General features: G+C 34.1%; 1 protein-coding gene across 6 annotated transcripts in view; it reads left to right on the forward strand.

Annotated features, from left to right (window-relative positions):
• The window catches only part of RYR2 (ryanodine receptor 2), a 342,228-nt gene extending 323,271 nt beyond the window's left edge, over positions 1-18,957 (forward strand). For all 6 annotated transcript variants that reach the window (XM_048936711.1, XM_048936713.1, XM_048936712.1 and 3 more), the window contains 14 exons: positions 84-231; positions 1,878-1,964; positions 2,781-2,999; positions 4,661-4,791; positions 5,357-5,399; positions 7,915-8,048; positions 9,894-9,954; positions 11,287-11,433; positions 11,513-11,647; positions 13,209-13,365; positions 14,575-14,639; positions 16,325-16,425; positions 17,166-17,217; positions 18,087-18,957. In XM_048936711.1, coding sequence (XP_048792668.1) covers positions 84-231; positions 1,878-1,964; positions 2,781-2,999; positions 4,661-4,791; positions 5,357-5,399; positions 7,915-8,048; positions 9,894-9,954; positions 11,287-11,433; positions 11,513-11,647; positions 13,209-13,365; positions 14,575-14,639; positions 16,325-16,425; positions 17,166-17,217; positions 18,087-18,182 — 1,576 coding nt within the window. In that variant the 3' untranslated portion in view covers positions 18,183-18,957. The remainder of the gene's footprint in view (positions 1-83; positions 232-1,877; positions 1,965-2,780; positions 3,000-4,660; positions 4,792-5,356; positions 5,400-7,914; positions 8,049-9,893; positions 9,955-11,286; positions 11,434-11,512; positions 11,648-13,208; positions 13,366-14,574; positions 14,640-16,324; positions 16,426-17,165; positions 17,218-18,086) is intronic.
• Positions 18,958-19,210: the final 253 nt, after the last annotated feature.

Below are 19,210 nucleotides of genomic sequence, written 5' to 3' on the forward strand. Positions count from 1 at the left end.
TCTTCTCATAGGGTGTGGTTTAGTTATTTTTATGTCAATTTTATTAAATTGTAATGTTATTTTGGTTTCAATCGTGTCCTAAGAGGAGAGGATGGAGAAAAAGAAGAGAAAGCAAAGGAAGACAAAGCAAAACAGAAATTAAGACAGCTTCATACTCACAGATATGGAGAACAAGAAATTCAGGAATCAGCTTTCTGGAAGAAAATCATTGCATATCAACAGAAGCTTCTTGTAAGTTGTTTTCTGCCCTGTGGCTTACATGTTATGAGAGAGATATACCACAAAATTATTATACCAAACTGAAAAAAACAAATATACTTCTGATAAGTCTCATTCATTCTTCTATCCACAGTCATCCATAAATTGGACATAAAGGCAAAGGTTTGGATTGATAAGTGAAAAACAAAACCAAACCACAAACACAACAACAACAAAAAAAAGCAGCTGCTCACTTTCTCAGATAAGGCCAGGGACAGACTTGGAAAGGTAAAATAGTGAGAGCTCAGGGTCTGAGATAAAGACTGTTTACTAGCAAAGCAAAAGCATCACATGGAAGCAAATCAAAGCAAAACAAGGAATTCATTTCCTGCCATCCATGGGCAGCTTGGTGTTCAGCCACTCCCAGGAAAGCTGAGCAAATCATGTTTAATGACTGCTTGGGAAGACAAACGCCATCAATCTGAATATCCCTTGCTTGCTTCCCCCCTCTTTCCCCTAGCATCTATTGCTGGGTGTGTGGCCAGCTTTGGTCAGCTGTCCCAGCTGTGTCCCATCTCAGCTGCTTGTGCATACCCAGCTCCTTGTTGGCAGGGCAGCGCGAGAAATAGAAAAGTCCTTGGCTCTGGGCAGGTACTGCTCAACAGCTAAAAACATCAGTGTTCTGTCACCGCTGTTTGAATCAAAAATCCTAAATACAGAATGAATACAGAATCTTAAGAGTCTCTACGATCCCAGCCAAAACCATTAAAAAAAAAAAAAAAAAAAAAAAAAAAGCCATTTTCCAGGTTGTAAAAAACAAGTAGAAGAATATTTATGCACTGGGAATATGCAGTGACCTACATAAAAAAAAATGTTACAACTGGTAAAAATAACCTCTCAGAAAGATAGAAACAAAGTAATGTTGCCTTCTTTTAAATGTTGTTATGTACAGACTTCTTAGTGTGATACGTTGTTAATTATAGGATGAGAAGTAAAGGGTAAAAGTTCTGTGGATGAGGGAAATGCATTTGCAAAATTGGGAATAAATTTTCTTCAACTTTTTCTGGCTTTCGAATAGCACAATTTTGCAACCTTGAAGTTTTTGCTTTTTTTAAACAGTTAATTCATTTCTTAAACTGTTGTTTCCTAGATAAATGGAAGGATATAGAAAATAGAAACTTCTTTGAAGGTGATTCACAAGGAAATTGTATGTTGTGAAACTTCTTTGAAATGAAGTATCCCAACTGACAAGATGAAATGACTATAAATCTAGATATTGTTTTGAAACTTAAATATTCAGTCCACCATAGAACATAGGTTTAAGCAAGAATTTCCTCATTGGAACAAAATTTTCTCAAAGTTTACTGTGCTTCAGCTTTCATTTTTGATGTTCTTAATATCAGAAGGGATAGAAATACATGAAAAGTTTATTTAATGCATAATTTTCCAGTCTTCTGACATTGAAGGCACTAAAGTAAACTAGCGTGGCTGATATCCTACATACCGTATAGTCTGACTGAAATCGTGGGAAATTCTGAAGCAGAATGAAAAAATGATCTGTTTTTTCAGATTAAGATTGAATGTTCATCACACTTCTGATAATTTATTAGTTGTGTAGCTTACTTTCTCTAAAACAATACTTAATGATGAATTTCAGGATTGTGGTATTTTTATTTCAGAACTATTTTGCTCGAAACTTTTATAACATGAGGATGTTGGCATTGTTTGTTGCCTTTGCCATCAACTTCATCCTGCTTTTCTATAAGGTATGTTCATCATACTGTTACTTTTAAAGTTGGATTCTGAAAAGCATTCAGGTTTTGTAGACTGTGTTCTATTGTAAAAAAAAAAAACAAAAAAACAAACAAAAAAAAACCTGCCAACCTAATAGAATTAATACCTTCTGCAGACTGATACTTCAGAGATCTAACAGTGATAGCTGATGTGTTTGCATGAAATACACAAATAGCTATTTCCTGAGTTCTGTGCTATGACAAATGCAGCGGAGTGAAAGTATCTGTGCCTCAGGTGCTCCATTTCATAGTACAGTGACTCAGCCAACTCCAATTTTCACTAACAACTTAGGCTAATACACCTCAGCTGAGATGTCTTCTTGTGTCCTCACGCTCCCTGAGAGAGTATGCACAGCTGTGTAGAATATCATGGATCATCTTTGTCAAGGTCTGTAATAAATATAATACAACTGAAGATTTTTCAGTTCAGTTCATGGAAGAATCCTGCTCATAAAGATTGCATGCAGCAATGTCAGGAGTTCATGAAGTTTCTTCCAGGAGGACTATGCCCTTTCTTGGATTCAAAGTGATAAATTCAGCATGGTCCACAATTGCAATAGAGAGTAAAAGAAAATCAACACTGACATAGTTTAGTGTAACAAGATGAAGTGATCTCTATGAAACTTTGTTCTGAAGGGGAAAAAAAAAAAAAAAAAAAAAAAAAGACTTCTTCACAATTCTGTTGTCCTTGATTGGATTGTTTTCAGTTGTACTATTTAGCTTGTAATAGTATAAAACATCTGTCAAAGAAATACACCCATAATATTAAGATTTAAGTGATTTAAACAGGTCTCCACCTCTGCTGTGATAGAAGAAAAGGAAATTCCTGTAGTGTCTACTGGAGAAAATATGAAGTTGGACAGCTTAGAGAGCGACAGCCAGAGGGTCATTGCAGTGCATTATGTCCTGGAAGAAAGCAGTGGCTACATGGAACCCACGCTGCGGATTTTGGCCATCTTACATACGGTCATCTCCTTCTTCTGCATCATTGGGTATTACTGTTTGAAAGTAAGAAAAACACATCACTGTTTTTTCTTCTAGCTGCCAACTTTTTGTCCACTGAGTGGCATAAATTGGAACCTTTTCTTAAACAAGTTGGGAAATCATGTAAATACCATTCTGCTTGTGTAATCTGCATCAAAAACAAATTAGGTTAATTGTGAATTCAGAAGGTTCCAGGCCAGAGCCTGCTTTGCTGGTCTGGCATTGGATCATAGGTTCACTGTTTTCACAGTTACCACGTCAGGCAGCTAATTATAGCAGAAAATTCTCGCAACTGTCAAGCAGTGCTTGATTTGCCACTACAAATTAAGTTTTTCTGCAGATCAATAAATTCTAAAAATATTTTTGTGTTTCACTGGTTGGCATGAACAGCGAGGGCTCAGATTTCTGGGTATGGAGATGTCCTCTTCTACTTCATAGCTTTTTATCCCCTTGAATTCTTAATAATACTTTTCCACAATGTCCTTTACAACTACATTTATTACCTGACTAGAAGTGATAGGCATTCTTTATAGTATATAATGATAACAATTGCATTCTTTCCAAATCTGAAAATGAGGAAATGGCCAAATGTGGTTTCAGTCTCTGTCTTTGAAGATGCATTGATTGCAGTATTAAAAATATTTTTTTATTTACATCTTCTATGTACATTTGTTTCTGGAGAGTGTTCCACATGAATTCCATTACATTTTTCTCAATTAGTTGCATGAAAATAAGATCGGTACTATTGTTACTGTGTGTAATACAATGATCATCTTAATTTAGTCTACTTTTCATTGTCATTTTTTCAGTATACCCATGGAAAGTCTTTACTAGTCATACTGACACCATTGCAATATGGATGCATTTTGAAGACCTGTGAAGTAATTACAGTGGCATTTATTTTCAAAATAAAAACCTAACGAAGCAATTCACTGTGCATGTTAACACAACAAAGCATCCATTTCTATCGGAAACAAACTTCTAAGTAAAAGAACACTCTACTGGGACTGCTAGTTATGTCTCCCTTCTCAAAATGTTCTTTTGATTGTCATCCAAAGTACAAAAATGAGGCATAAAAAAACTTGATCCTTGCTGTTCAGGTGTCTTTGCTGGCAAAGAAGCACAGATAATGAATCAAATACACAGAATGTGAACAATGTTTAAGGATTTTACTTCTAACTGCTCACAGTCTGTTCTTCCTGCTGTTCTCCATGTGAAACTTCAAGGATTCTTTAACAAATGAAAGGCAATGTCTTACACATCTGGGTGCCAAAACGCCATCCAAAAGTGTGATCCCAAATGAATATTTTAGAACTAGAATTTCTAAGGATTTTAGGATATGTATTTTTTTATATTTATTTTAGCTCTCTTTTATATGACCAGTTCTAATAGTTCTGTGGAACTGTGCAACTAATTTTATTGGAAGTACGTTCAGATTTTTTTGGTCATCTTATTACAGCTGTGCAGTGTACTCATAATTCTGTGATTCTGAACTAACTGGTCCATGTGCATCTATATCTTCAGGGTGTTCTGGTCAATTGTCAATTCTTTGAATTTTTTGAACTATTACTTTATATTTATTCAGTTTTCATATTTAATTTTTCTAAAGAAACAGCCTTTCCTCTGAGTTTTCAGACATCTCAGTGCGTTTTTAACTAATTTCTTACATGTTTTTCCAACTGCAGGTCCCACTAGTAATTTTTAAGAGAGAAAAGGAAGTAGCAAGGAAGTTGGAATTTGATGGGCTGTATATCACTGAACAGCCCTCAGAAGATGATATTAAAGGGCAATGGGATAGACTTGTAATCAACACACAGTGAGTTTTTGCTTAGTCTATCTTTACAGCTTTGTAAGGAATTATTCTTTCTTATTATTATTTATTGTTGAGCTGCATCAAGAGAGGAGGGACCAGCGTAACAAAAGGAGGTAATTTTTTCCCTCTATTTTTCACTATCTTGGAGCAGCTTACATATTAAAGAGAAAAAAAAACAATTTCTTTTGACAAGCATGGTGATGATTGTTTCTTGCTGTCAGTTCGAGTGAGCTATGGCTTGGATACTTTTATTGGCTCTTGAACACTCCTTTGAGAACATATTTAAAAGTCTGACTCTTTGCCTGTTGGAATTATGTGACTTAAATGCTTTGGAATCTTGTCTGGTTCCACCAGCAACCATCAGCTCAGTTGCCCTTTTGCAGACATGGTAGTGTGATAGGCTCCATGCTATTTGGTAGCTTTCATTCCAGTGACTATCTGAATTGTCAGCTGGTGATAACAACAAATTAGTTAGAAACAAATAAGTATGTAATTTCTGTATCATAGTAATTATTCTATCTCTTCACAATCATCTAAAATGTGCTCTTTTTTCATCTGTATTTTTCAGGTCTTTTCCAAACAACTACTGGGACAAATTTGTGAAAAGAAAGGTAAGGTTTATTTTCAAAAATATATGTGAAGTTAAAGTAAAGCTTTAATGCATGGTGGGTTTTTTTTTTCATTTTTGAAAGAAGTGTAGTCTACATTTCTTCAAATAAAATATTGATTCAATATATATATATTTCCATATATTCCATTTAAATTATACACATAATTTTTTACCTTATATTAACAGATTATGGGTGGCTTCTTTTTGTAATTTAGGTAGCTATTCTTACAAGATGTTCCATCTACGTGACTTGTACTATAAACCAGAAATTTCAAATACATTCATGAAATTCTGTAGAGATGTGTACACTTGTGTGTATATTACAGTATGCATAAATAGTTTTGTCTCTGTGAATCTAGTTGCCACGCTCACATCCTTGTATGCACATATAAGCACACAGTATAGAGAGTTTTTGATCACTAAAAAGTAAGCAATTCTATAAGGAGATAATGTAGATTGAGATGATTAGGCATAGGGCATAGCATAACAGCGGCACTGACCAGCAAATGATAGACACCATACTGGCCCATTTCTTCTCTTAGTCCTTTGTTTCGTCACACTTGCTCCTATAAATCCACGTAAATCCATCTTGCTTCCCACTTTTGATTCCCATCCATAACAGGCAGTAAGTCTCATGCAACCTCCAAATGATCTTCCCCTCTGTCCCACACCCCCAGGCAACCTATTAGTCTAAAAGGTGATCTGAAAATCTTTACGTGACTCAACTTGGCAAGTTTTGTGCCTGGATATTGGGAGTTGGTCTTTTCTGGAACAGCTCTGGAAGGAACCAGGCAGAAAGTCAATTTCTTGAAAGTGAATAATTTGAGTTCCTGCCTGCTGTTGTTCCCTGTGCTCCTCTGGCTTGTGGAGATTGGCCTTCGATGGGCTGATGACTGACAACTCCTGTTATCATAGAATCACCAAGGTTGGAAAAGATCTTCAAGATCATCCAGTCCAACCGTTCTGAACCGTTATGGTTCTGGAAGTAAGAGCAAAGTATTATTTGAACTCTCTCCACAGCATTGTCTCTCTGTGCTCCTTGGTAGACATGCGTAAGAGCTTTTGTCATATTGTTGTCTTATCAAAAAATAAGTCCTCTGTTACCAGAGGCTTTTGAAGGTTTCTTTTTTTTCATATGAGCTGTTTGTCAAATGTTTTCTCAGTGTTTTCTCATGATATCATACAGTAAAAAACATTCTTATTGTATTTGACCACGTTTGAAAAAGTGGGTATATCTGTTGTTGGATCAGGTTTATCCCTCTTTCAGACTGTTTTAATGCCAAACTTTAATCACTTCTGGAAACGTGTTTTCTGAAATAGTAGCAGAAATTTTGCTAGTAGAATTTTTAGGTCTCCCTGTCTAAAAAATTTGTTTGAGCTGTATATTTGCTTTGCTGTTTAAAGTATTTTCAGTATTTATGGAGTTGTTAGTGACATGCTTCTATCTGTTTATCTAAATAAAGACGAGATGCAACAAATTCCCCATGCTAGTGAATGATCCACAGTCATGAAGCACTGCTTTTCAGGCATATGACAAAGAAGGCTTGTGTCTAAAAATTTCAAAAACTGTCAACAAATTCTTTAAGTATTACTTATTAGAAAGCTGGTAAAATATCATCTCTCACCTTCATAGTCATTCAGTTATGGTCTTTTTATCCATAATTGTGTACTTCTTTGAGTGCTGATTTAAAAGTGAGAAGAAATGGATGATGTTTAGTGAGGAGTTGTGTTTTTAGTGAGAATGAGAAGCATAAGTTCTTTTCCAGAAATATTTCCCATGAAACACGTCAAATTTTGTAAGAAATAGTTTGAAATGAATAGTTTGAGTTCACTCAATAACATTTTAGCTCTGTCATTACCAGAAAGATGAATTTGCTTAAAAGCATTAAGTCTCTGTAAAAGATCTTGTGATTCCTACATTATCTATATTATATTATTTGTTGTATTGTTAACTATCATAAAATTATGCAGTGGTGCTAGTTAGTGAGGACATTTATCATAACTTTTTCATTGTGAAGTACTTCCCATTAAAGAAAAATCTGAAAGTGTCCATCAACATATTTAAGCTATTTAAAGAAAATTTAAATGATAAATATTTATTCTTTCATTTGTTTCTTAAAATAATAATGAGTAAGGGTCAAATAGTTCCCTCAACAGATCTTACTTTAATCAGAGCTTTTCATGTAGATACAATAGCCAAAACATCTCTTGCCTGTGTGAGCTAAACATATGTTTTGATGGTTTTTTTTTGGCATGTGACAATATTAATTTAGTTATTCTGTTTCTGCTAAGTTGTTTTCCTCTACCTATTATCACTGAATGAGTAGAAACACCTCATTTTTTACAAGCTCTCTTGCCTCTATCAAGTGATTGATAACAAGCAGGAAAAAATTACTAAACAGTATGATAGACAGATAGAAACAAACAAATGAAAAAGATCATGTGTGTTAAATTTCTTGTCTTCAGAAAACAAACTTCTACCCATTGCTTCTCTTGAATGTTCATCCAAACTTTAGGTCATGGATAAATATGGTGAGTTCTATGGCCGTGACAGAATCAGTGAGTTACTAGGAATGGACAAAGCTGCTCTGGATTTTAGTGATGCTCGAGAAAAGAAGAAACCAAAGAAGGATAGCTCCTTATCTGCTGTGTAAGCATTTGCTTCTTGTTTGGTTTTGTTTGTTTATTTTGGTGTGGTTTGAGGGCTTTTTGAGGTGTTTTTTGTTGGTGGTTTAAACTGTGAATTTGGTTTGTCATTTAGGTTTGAATTTTCGTACTATGTCTTCTCTTCTGTAAAAAAAAAAAAAAGAAAAAAAGAAAAAAAGGCTATATAAGAGAAAACAATTTGCAAATTGAATTTCACTGTGAATTAATTCATTATAGAGCACTTATCAAAAAAGAATCCTCTTTTCTTACGTATGAAGATTCAGGTTAATGCACAGATACTTGAAAGCATCACGTTATTTCTATTCTAATAGTGTTGGTACAACTGGGCTAGAAACTCACATTTTTTATTTTTCATCTCAATCAGAATGAAATGATAAAATTGGCAATGTACATTTAGGTTTCAAGGAAATGGTAGAATATATTTAAGTGATATTGATGGTGAAACCACCAAGTAAAACATTGGAAGTTGGATGATTAGTCTTTACATCTTCTCATAATTTGTTTTCCCTGAACTACGTACTTGCCATACATCAGAATAATCTCCTACACGTTGAAGTAGTCAGAGTAATAGTAATCATTTTCATCCTTACAGAAGAGATGAAGAGATATCCTCAGTTTTTGCAGAGCACTTTTTACGCTATAGAGATTATAATGTAAGGGCATATGGATAATTTTCTATAACAATAGCACTTACAGTGTATTTACAAGAATTATATGATGTAGACAGTAGGACTGCTAGTAGATAAGAACTGCATTCTGGAAAGGGCTGTTTTTGTAAAGATGAAACTGAAAAGTAAAACCAAGAAAGAAGAGTCTGCCTAAACAACCAAAACTGTGTTAATATGCAAAGGCTCTGTGGCATAACAATACAATTTAATAATGTGGCAAAATTACTTTCCAGAATACTTTCCTGCCTTTTTGCTGTTGGATAAACTTGGATTTAGGAAATATTCTTTCTTTTTTTTTTGTTTTTCTTCTTCTTTTTCTGTTTCTTCTTCTTTTTGTTTTTCTTTTTCTTTTGTGTGTGTGTGTGTGTTATTGTTGATAGAAAAAGACAGCAAAACTACCTAATCTTCCCTGTGTGCTCATGACTCTTATTTAGGAAAAAAAAAATAAAATAATATTTGTATTGATATTCTTGGAAAAAAAGGAGACCAGAATGAAGTAGTTGGAGAAGTCTGACGAAATGCTTATCTTAGAATCATATCTTTCTGTTATATTTCTAATGTCTGCTTTATTTTGTATACGTTAACAGCAACAAAAATAAATTATGATTTCACGCATCTTTCACACTCTCCTAGGAGAAATCATTCCATACCTATATCAAGTGAATGTGCTATGAGAAAATAAACAGCTGTGATGGAGATTTGCAGAAAATCACATTCTTCAGAAATTTACATTTATCTACTTTATACCAGGTTCAAAACTGAACATGTGTGAAGCTGCCCAAACTCATGCATCCATTAGATTCAGTATTTAAATATTTACAGCACAATGAAGAGTGTAGCATCAGTAGAAGCAGTCCTCAAGCTCAGTTGGGTTCAGTGTTAGCAGATAAGTTCCCTTTGACTTTGCATTGCAGACATTGATCAGCTCCAGGTCTGATGACTCCAAAATAGTACGTAGTAATCTACTTTTCTGCTTTTGTTTCAAGTATATGCCAGAGTAAAAGTGAATTGGGAAAAGGTTCTGATGTATTTCAGCTTGAGATAAATAAACCAACTGTAATGTCCTCTGTTTATGAGACAATACTCTTCCTGTAGATCATGTTGCATAAATTCTTATTTTGTTGTTATATAAAATGTGATTTATTTATTTATTTTTACAGGCTAAACTCCATTGACGTTAAGTATCAGATGTGGAAATTAGGAGTTGTTTTCACTGATAATGTAAGTTTATCAGTATATATATTTGTATGCGTATGTATATGTATATATATGCCCACATTTATACCTTCTTAAAAATATAGCCATCTTAACTTGAAGTGCTTCAGAGAGCATATGAAATATTCTGAATTATATTTAATTTACTACATAAAGGTCTTGGATGTTTAAAAAGAAAGTGTCCAAATCTTTTCCCAGTTGTGTGAGTATAAAGAATCTCAGTTTGTTTTACTCCTTCCCATCTCTCCCCTTCTGAAATGTTTATTTATTCAGGAGGAATAAGCAAGGATTGTGCTGTAGAATTGGAAAATTATCTATATATATTCAAATTAGAATTTTTCATGTTCATAATCTTTAGATCTGCAGTCACTTGAATGGAAAAGTCAAATCAGTATAGTTAACGTGTGTGGAATTACTGTAATTTATATCACTGAAACTGTTAGTAGGGTTTTACACAAAATGAAGCTAATGATTTTACTCATTTGAAAAATGACTCTTAAGGAATGATAAACAAGGCCATTTATATACCTTGCAGCTTAAAATATTGCTCATCTTTTGAATGTGAACAGTCATGATCATGGTTCTCCTGTCTTAGCTAATTTTTCTGCTGTAAGAATTGCTGGGTAACAAATCATTTTGGAAAAAGGACTGCTGGAGGATGAAGATGTAATCTATCTTCAGTCAGGAAGACTGAAAAGACAGGTTGAGGTTGGGATGAGAATTCACCAGGTCCACTGAATGCATGACCTGTAAAGAGTTTTTGTTTTTGTTCAGGATTATCTTTCCTTTAACAGAATGTCTGAAATTTCTCTTGTAATGTACTTTTGTCTTGTAATTTCTCTTGTATGTAAGAAGACAAATTTTATTGTCTTTAAGTCCAATAAAATTAAAATGATAGAGGAAAAAGTGAAATTAAGATTTGTAGGAATAGTAAGCTACATAAATTATATTAAACAGTTAAGTAGCAGTTTTAGTAGTTTGAATTAACTTTTGAATTACTTTTTATCTTTTTGTTTGTCACTAATCTCCTTAGTGTATCAATAATTAAATGTAAATATCCAAAAACTTACAATTAAAAAAAATCACTTCAAAATAAGTTTTTCAAAATTGAAATGCAGAATTAGTCAATTTTGACCATTTTTTGTGCACTCTGCATTTGCAGATTTTATATTTTTGAACAAAAGGAAATTTCTTCAAAGGCTGTGTAAGAAAAAATCGCAATTTTCTGTTTAATTGAAAAGCACATTCAAGCAATTCTACTTTTCATAAGCACTGTGAATTAAGTTAGACATAATAGTCATTAATTCTATTTTGTAATGTAGTTGTTTTTTCTGTTAGTCTTTCCTTTACCTAGCTTGGTACATGACCATGTCAGTCCTTGGCCACTACAACAATTTTTTCTTTGCTGCTCATCTCCTTGACATTGCAATGGGATTCAAGACATTACGAACTATACTCTCATCAGTCACCCACAATGGCAAACAGGTATCAACTGTCATCTTTTTTCATTGGTTTGTTCAAAAGACCTTCAAGGAAGACAACTATAACTGTATTTTTTTTCCAGCTTGTCCTAACAGTGGGATTACTGGCAGTAGTGGTATACTTGTACACAGTAGTGGCATTCAATTTTTTCCGAAAGTTCTACAACAAAAGTGAAGATGGTGATATGCCAGATATGAAATGCGATGATATGCTAACAGTAAGTCTTAATTAAGTAACTTAAGTAAGTCTCTGCTTTTTTTTTTTTTTGCACACAGTTATATTTTTGTCCTTGTTTTTTTGTGTAATTCTTACTCATACAACAATATCATTGGTCATCAACAGAAAGACAAATGTAAGGGAAAGAAACAAATTCATGAACACCCCTTGAACAACTATACCCTACGTGTGTTAAACAAATACTTCTTTAAACGGGTGATATAAATATGATAGTATTCTTTATCATAATTTCTGCAAAAGTAAAGATCAACTTAAAGCATGATCTCAGTCAGTTAAAGGGCTGAATCTATAGGTTCAGTAGGTCACTCAGGAGGTTGGTCAGTTACAGACAAGGAATTTCATGTGTAATTTAAGTTCTGAAATGATTGTTTAATTTTTAATATCCATTACTTTCCTTTACCAGGAGTTGTCATGATTATCTTCCTTTCACTATTCTCTTACTAAAAATTACTAATTAGTTGCTGAGATGGTGCCAGGTTTTGGATAGTAATTAGAGCTTAAATCCCACAGATATCTAAGATATATTACTATTAAGATCAGTCTAAAAGTAACATAGAACAAAATCAAATGTATTTTAGTTATTAAATGTATTAAATTATTAAATGTATTTTGTTATGCAACCTGAACCACTTCCTGGGAATTCATAGAAGCACCAAGGCTGGAAAAGACCTCCAAGATCATTCAGTCCAACCATCTACCTACCAGTAATATTTCTCATTAAACCATGTCCCTCAATACAGCATCTAAACGTTCCTGGAACACATCCAAGTATGGTATCTCTACCACATCCCCGGGCAGCTCATTTCAGAGCCTGACCACTCGGTCAGAGCAGAAGTTTCTCCTAGTATCCAACCTGAACCTTCCTCAGCGCAACTTCAGACTGTTCCCTCTAGTCCTATTGCTAGTTATGTGGGAGAAGAGGCTGACCCCCACTTCATCACCTGCTTTCATGTAGATGTAGAGAGCAGTAAGGTCTCCAGTGAGCCTCCTCCTTTTTTTGTCACTAGCCTGTCCTCTGCACAAACATCCTCAAAGGTTGTTCAATGTTTTTTGTTTTTTATTGAATGGTGATTTTGTTGTTCTTGTTTTGTTTTCCTCTTTTATTTATTTATTTTTATTTCCATTTTTGTTTGAAACATCAGCAATGGGGCAAGCAATTCAATCTTGAGCTGGTGGGAAAGTGTGGTGGAAAAGGGGGTGAAAAGGTGGCAGTGATTGTTCCTACTTGCACATTACTGCATGCTGAAATTTCTGTACCTCAATCATGATCTACTGCTGGGCTTAGGTAATCCAATATAAAATCTTTTTGAATTGAGACATGACTACAGACCACGAAGTGCTATGGTTACAGCTTCACAGCAGCATTTCTGTTCTCTCAGAAGTGCACGTAACCAGAAAGAGAAATATGTTACATTATATTGTCTAGTTGCTAGAACATAGAACAGTTCTGCTAATTACTGAATTTGCTACACTGGATATTTTTAATTGCATATACAGAAAACTTTTTAGACTTTTGTTTTTTTGTTTGTTTGTTTTTTTAGTGCTACATGTTTCACATGTATGTTGGAGTGCGTGCAGGTGGAGGCATTGGTGATGAAATAGAGGATCCAGCAGGAGATGAATATGAAATCTATCGAATTATCTTTGACATCACTTTCTTCTTTTTTGTGATTGTTATCCTGCTTGCCATTATTCAAGGTATATATTTGTAGCTTGCAGCGACTGAAAGCATTATTTAATAATACGTGGATTTTAGTGATGCAGATATTGCATGCGTAAATTTAAACCAGGACACTAGGGCAACTAAAAAGCAGATTTATAAGGTAAACCACACCAAGATGTTGTTTATCTCTATGCTGTTCTTCTTAGTCTACACATAAACAACAGGCTCTGCCTGAATCAAAAGAAACAAAAAAGTCATTAGAACATTGATGCCCCTAGAGTATCTGTCTTCCCTTTGTCTCTTCTAAAAGACTCCTGTAATGATGTCACAAAAGAAGTGATTAGAAAGAATTATTATCTTCTATCAGCTAACAGTTAGGTAAATCATAACATTTTTACATCAATAAGAATGCTTTTTTCTCACTTCCTTCAAGGGAGTTTAGAGGGCATCTCTAAGCTTCTATTAAGTTTATAACTCTTAATGAAACAAGATGTTTTCAAGGGTTGGGGAGGGTGCTTAATTTTTCATAGACTGCAGTAGCATATCTCATACTATTTATTCATTTTGTGACTCACCTAAGAATAGAGTCTGTAGCTGTCAAGCTTTGAGCATAATCATCATCTGACGTTCATCAGTTTACAGCTCAGTAGTTTCAGTAATGATCATACAATTAGTCTGTACTTGTAATGGTGTAATTAAAGGGAGGATTGTTAGAAATTTATAATCTGAGCCACTGAGTCAGTGGTTCTTCTTTCTGTATCTTCCTGAAATGGTCACTTACGTCTGTTAAGCTTTGACAGTGGAACCTCAAAGTAAATGGCAACCATAGTGACAGAAGGTGCATTAGATCTGGGCCTCTCTGCATTTGCTATGTAATAAATTCCTGAGCACTGTTATATGTATCGTAGGGCTCTTTCTTTGTTAAAGCTTCCATCATTGTAAAATCACGTGTCTTTTCATATTGAGTTAAGGTTAGAGTTCTGCGAATAAAACAGAAATCTGCTTATACCGTATTTTATAATTCCACATTATAGTGACAGTTACAGGTAGCTGTTCTCTTTAATTAGTTCATTTTCTTTCATATATCTAGATGTTTTTGTCTGGATGTTTTCTTGAAGCTATAACAGTTTCTACTATTTCTATACAAGACTATTGTTTAATGTTCTTTGTTGGACTTGTCCCTGAATTTCCAAATATTCTTTGTCACGGTTCTTCAGCATTAACTATTCTGTCTTAATTTCTAGGGTTAATTATTGATGCTTTTGGTGAGTTAAGAGATCAACAAGAACAAGTTAAGGAAGACATGGAGGTAATAACATATGATTGCTGAACTATATTCTATTTTCAGGTTTTCTGAACATTGGTGTTGAGTCAAAGGGTGATACTGAGACGAGAATAAATATATAGTTATTTACAGAATCCAGTGCTCTTTTTATCAGATGAACTGAGATGTAAAAGTAAATGAGAGACAATTTACTTATTGTTTTTATTTTCCATTTTATTTAATTATCATAAATATTCATCATAGTATCACAGAATGGTTTGGATTGAAAGGGACTTTTAATGTTATCTAGTTCTAACCCTCCTACTACAGACACGGGCACCTCCCTCTAGACCAGGTTGCTCAAAGGCCCACACAACCTCGCTGGGCAACCTGTTCTAGTCTCTCACCACTCTCACAGTAAAGATTTTCTTCCTAATATCTAGTCTAAATCTACCCTTTTCCAGTTTAAAACCATTTCTCCTCATCCTGTCACTATAAGTTCCTCCCCAGCTTTCCTGTAGGTTCCCTTCAGGTGCTGGAAGATCATTATAAGATCTTCTTGGAGCCTTCTCTTCTCTAGGCAGAAGAGCCCCAGCCCTCTCAGCCTGTCCTCATAGGGAGGTGCTCCAGCCTTCTGATCATTTTCATGGCCCTCCTCTGGACCCACTCTCACCGCTTTAAGTCCTTCTTATGTTGAGGGCTCCAGAGTTGGATGCAGCACTCCAGGTGGGGTGCTCATGAGAGCAGAATAGAGGGCAGAATCACCTCCCTTGTTCTTATGGTCACACTTTTTTTGACGAGAAAACTCTGCTAGAATGCAAGTTCTGAATAACATTACCACTCTTTGATCTGCACTATGAAAGAGGCATGCTGTTGACAGCTCTTAACTTGTATGGGGCACAAACTCTGTGCTGTAATTCTGCTCTTAGCATATTTAGGATTTATTTGCCAATTCGTACTGTTCTTTAATACTTTTTGTAAGTACAGCCAGTTTTTTGCAGATAAATCAACAAAAAAAAACTTTTTTGTTTTTCTCATGACCTTTTAAGCTTTAGATTGTGTGTTTTCACTTACGTAAATAACAAAAAAATATTTGTTGCTGTACATTATAATGAATTCCATATCCACGACTATTTAAGTCTTTTGAATCTTGTGACTAGAGGTGTCTAGCATGGTTAACACTGTGAAGATACAGTTCATCTCAGGTGTAGTTTTCTTTGATTAATCTATATGTGCAAATGTCCAGTGCAAAACCAGTACTTGCTGGTTTTCTGTTCTGTCATTTAAGTGTGTATATAAGAAATCAGAAATATGTTGAGAACTAATGTGTTCTGCAATATAAAAGCATATTCAGCTTAAAAACTCAAGCGTTAAGGTAGATACTGCCTTGCATTACAGTGAGTATTGCTGACAGTGTTCAAAGGAAAAAAAAGTAGACTTTGGCTGTTTAGTGCCATTCATTCTTCTTATACCTGCTCACCTACTGGTACTAGGATTTATTGGTTGATTGAACATTAATATGTTACTTTGATGGCAGTCAATCTTCTGTTTGGGTGTTTTGGCTGAAGCAGTCAGTCTCAATCATCAAAAGAGCAGCTTTTCTGTTCAGTACATATTATAGTTGATGCATTGATATTTTGAAGAAAATTACTGCATTTGGGGTGTATTTTCTCAAAGGGTTGCAAAGATGCATTATAAATAAGTGTTGTAATCTGTGTTCTTTCTTTTAGACAAAGTGCTTTATCTGTGGAATAGGAAATGACTACTTTGATACAGTGCCCCATGGCTTTGAAACTCATACACTGCAGGAGCACAACTTGGCCAATTATTTGTAAGTACAGTAAAAATGAATTTCTTGTTAACTCCTGATTAACTCCATTCCATTAATAAGAGTCATTATAGATCGGCTTTGATGTGCACTCATGTTGCCTGAATGAACAAGGGAGATATTTCCTTCTTTTTTTTTTTTTTTCTTCTTTAATAGAGTCCATGAGAAAGAAAAATGTTTGCTATTAGCACAGGTTTTTTTGCCTTAGTGAAGTGATAGAATTTCAGTGGAGGTAGGAGCAGGAACTTTATGAACTTCAATGTATTTTTTTCAGTTTGGTTCTGAAACACCCATTTTGTGTGAGCAAGGAGATAAAAATTAGGAACCTGATATGTGACTAGTAAATATTTCCAGTTTCTTACTTATATTATGTATTTATGTATTTATTTTTTTAAAAATCTAATTACTATTCTCTATCTGCAAGTTAGTGTTTGTAGAAACATCTAGTATAATTTTCTGTCAGCAAGCTTAGGAATTCTTCATATGAGGTAAGTAGTTACTGCAAGTCAAATGAAATCTTGTGCGTTTTGGTGTATTTTTCATTGAATAATAAGTGCATATTATAAGTGTGAGGAAACCATGTTTAATATGTCTGAGAATATCATTGAAAATATAACTTAGAAACTTGTGAACTCAGGAGCAGCATTTTTTTCACTGTACATGACATATTGAAAAATACACCTGTGTCTGTAGATTGACTGGTGCTGTACTATATTCACAACGTCTTTTTTTTTCCATTGTAGGTTTTTTCTGATGTATCTTATTAACAAAGATGAAACGGAACATACAGGACAGGTAGGCAAACAACTCTTTGAATATCAACAGTTAATAAATAAAACTGATTCTAAAATAAAAATCATTCAGACTTGCCAAAACTAAGAGTATTCTAATGATTCTATGCAGTAAGTAACTTAATTGTTATTGTTCTGAATGTTTGTTGGGACTTTGTTTCTTAATTTTAGATTATCAATTCTCTAATGCTTTTCTTATCTGATCTGACTTTTTGAAGTATTACTTCCAAAAAATATAAATAGAATATGTAAACAGAAATAATGAGAAACATTTAAGCACCTTGTGAAAGCAACATTCTTTTCACCCTGTTGAATCTCTTATTGTTGTCTTTGACCTTTAATATTATTCATCAGTTATATGGTCTTCTGTGTCTACATTTCTAGATAGAGCAGTATGAAATAACTTATGCAGGTATTTGAAAAGAAAGCTGGGAGAACAATTTTAAGAGGATTTTTTTTCATTGCTGTTTATTATTCTTTCAAATCTTTAAAGTCCATTTTATTTTATGCATTTTTTGCATGCTTTGGAAGGACTGATGCAGAAATTCAGTCAAATTTCTATGATGGAAAATATTATACTTATGCTGGTATTTGATCTTGTGACAAGCTTTACTTAAGCTTTACGGTGCTCCTGGATGTGAAATGACCTGGTCCTCTTCTACGTGTTTTCTCTTTTGTTTTTTGACCGGGTAATCATATGTAAAATCTACTCTAAACTCATCCAAAAATTAACATGATTTTATAAATTGATGTAGAGAAACCAAAGAATTAAGGAAGGGAAGCAATGTATTTTGGTTTGTTTGTTTTTAAAGAGGCATGCCTGATTCTTTCTCATTGGAGCTATTTAAGCCACTTAAATTTTGTTTATTTCAGGAATCTTATGTATGGAAAATGTATCAAGAACGATGCTGGGAGTTTTTTCCTGCTGGTGATTGTTTCCGAAAACAGTATGAAGACCAGCTTAATTAAGCAAAGACAAGGATTTCCACTTGAAATATGTCCATGTGTTTTCCAAGTCCTTTTGGAATGTCCAACGGATTTCTTAAATCCCCCAAACTGTGGTTTTGGAGCACCAAAGCTCTGTTTTTAATGACCCAACTTGTATTTTCTTGTGTATTTGCTTTGAGAACACTGGAGTAAAGAACAATTAAAAACAACAGCAACTCTGGAAAACAGATCAACCACTTGCACAGACAAAAGATATCCATATAAATAACATGCACACATAAGAAGAGACTTGAGACAGCTTCTTTCTGAAACTGCCAGATTATGCCCTTATCTATAAAATCACACATGGGGTGACACAGTAGCAACACTCGTTCAATCTATTTATTTCATCATCCTGGAAGGAACTATATGTAGTTCACAGAGCACTGTAAAAGATTGTTGTGGACACAAAGTTGTTGGGAAATAGTGCCTTACTATATGTGGGTTGAGCTATGCAGAAGATGAGTGCATGATGACATCATATTTTTATTTTTCTTTCTGTCTTCCTTTTCTTCCAAGTTAATATTTATTTTGTGATTTTGGTGGATTTGGGTGGAAGGGACTTGATTGTGCACATCTTTTTATTAAGACTGGAGTGTCTCAGGACAAGATTAGGTTATTCTCATTGAGTTCAGTTCACATTTACCTTCCTCTTTAGCTTTTGCTTTTATTTTGGTAATGCTCTAATACAACACTGCAACTTTATGAGATCTTTGTATTAGAAGACTGCAAAAAAAAAAACACAAAAAAAACAAAAGACACTTTAACAAGAAATGTTTCATTGCATGTTTATTATGCAAGTTTAAAACAATCAAAGAAACAACCTTCAAAAGCAAGTTGATCAACATGAAAAAAAAAACATTCACAATAATTATCTCCATAGTAATAAAGTGTTGTGGGCTTTATTGTACATCTGAAACAAGTGTCATCAGTCAACAGTGTATATGTTATGAATCTGACCATAGTTTTGTTTCTTTTGTTTTTCTTTTTTTTCATTTCTGCCACCTGTG

Source organism: Lagopus muta, chromosome 2 (genome assembly GCF_023343835.1).
Source record: "Lagopus muta isolate bLagMut1 chromosome 2, bLagMut1 primary, whole genome shotgun sequence".
Taxonomy (NCBI): Eukaryota; Metazoa; Chordata; class Aves; order Galliformes; family Phasianidae; genus Lagopus; species Lagopus muta.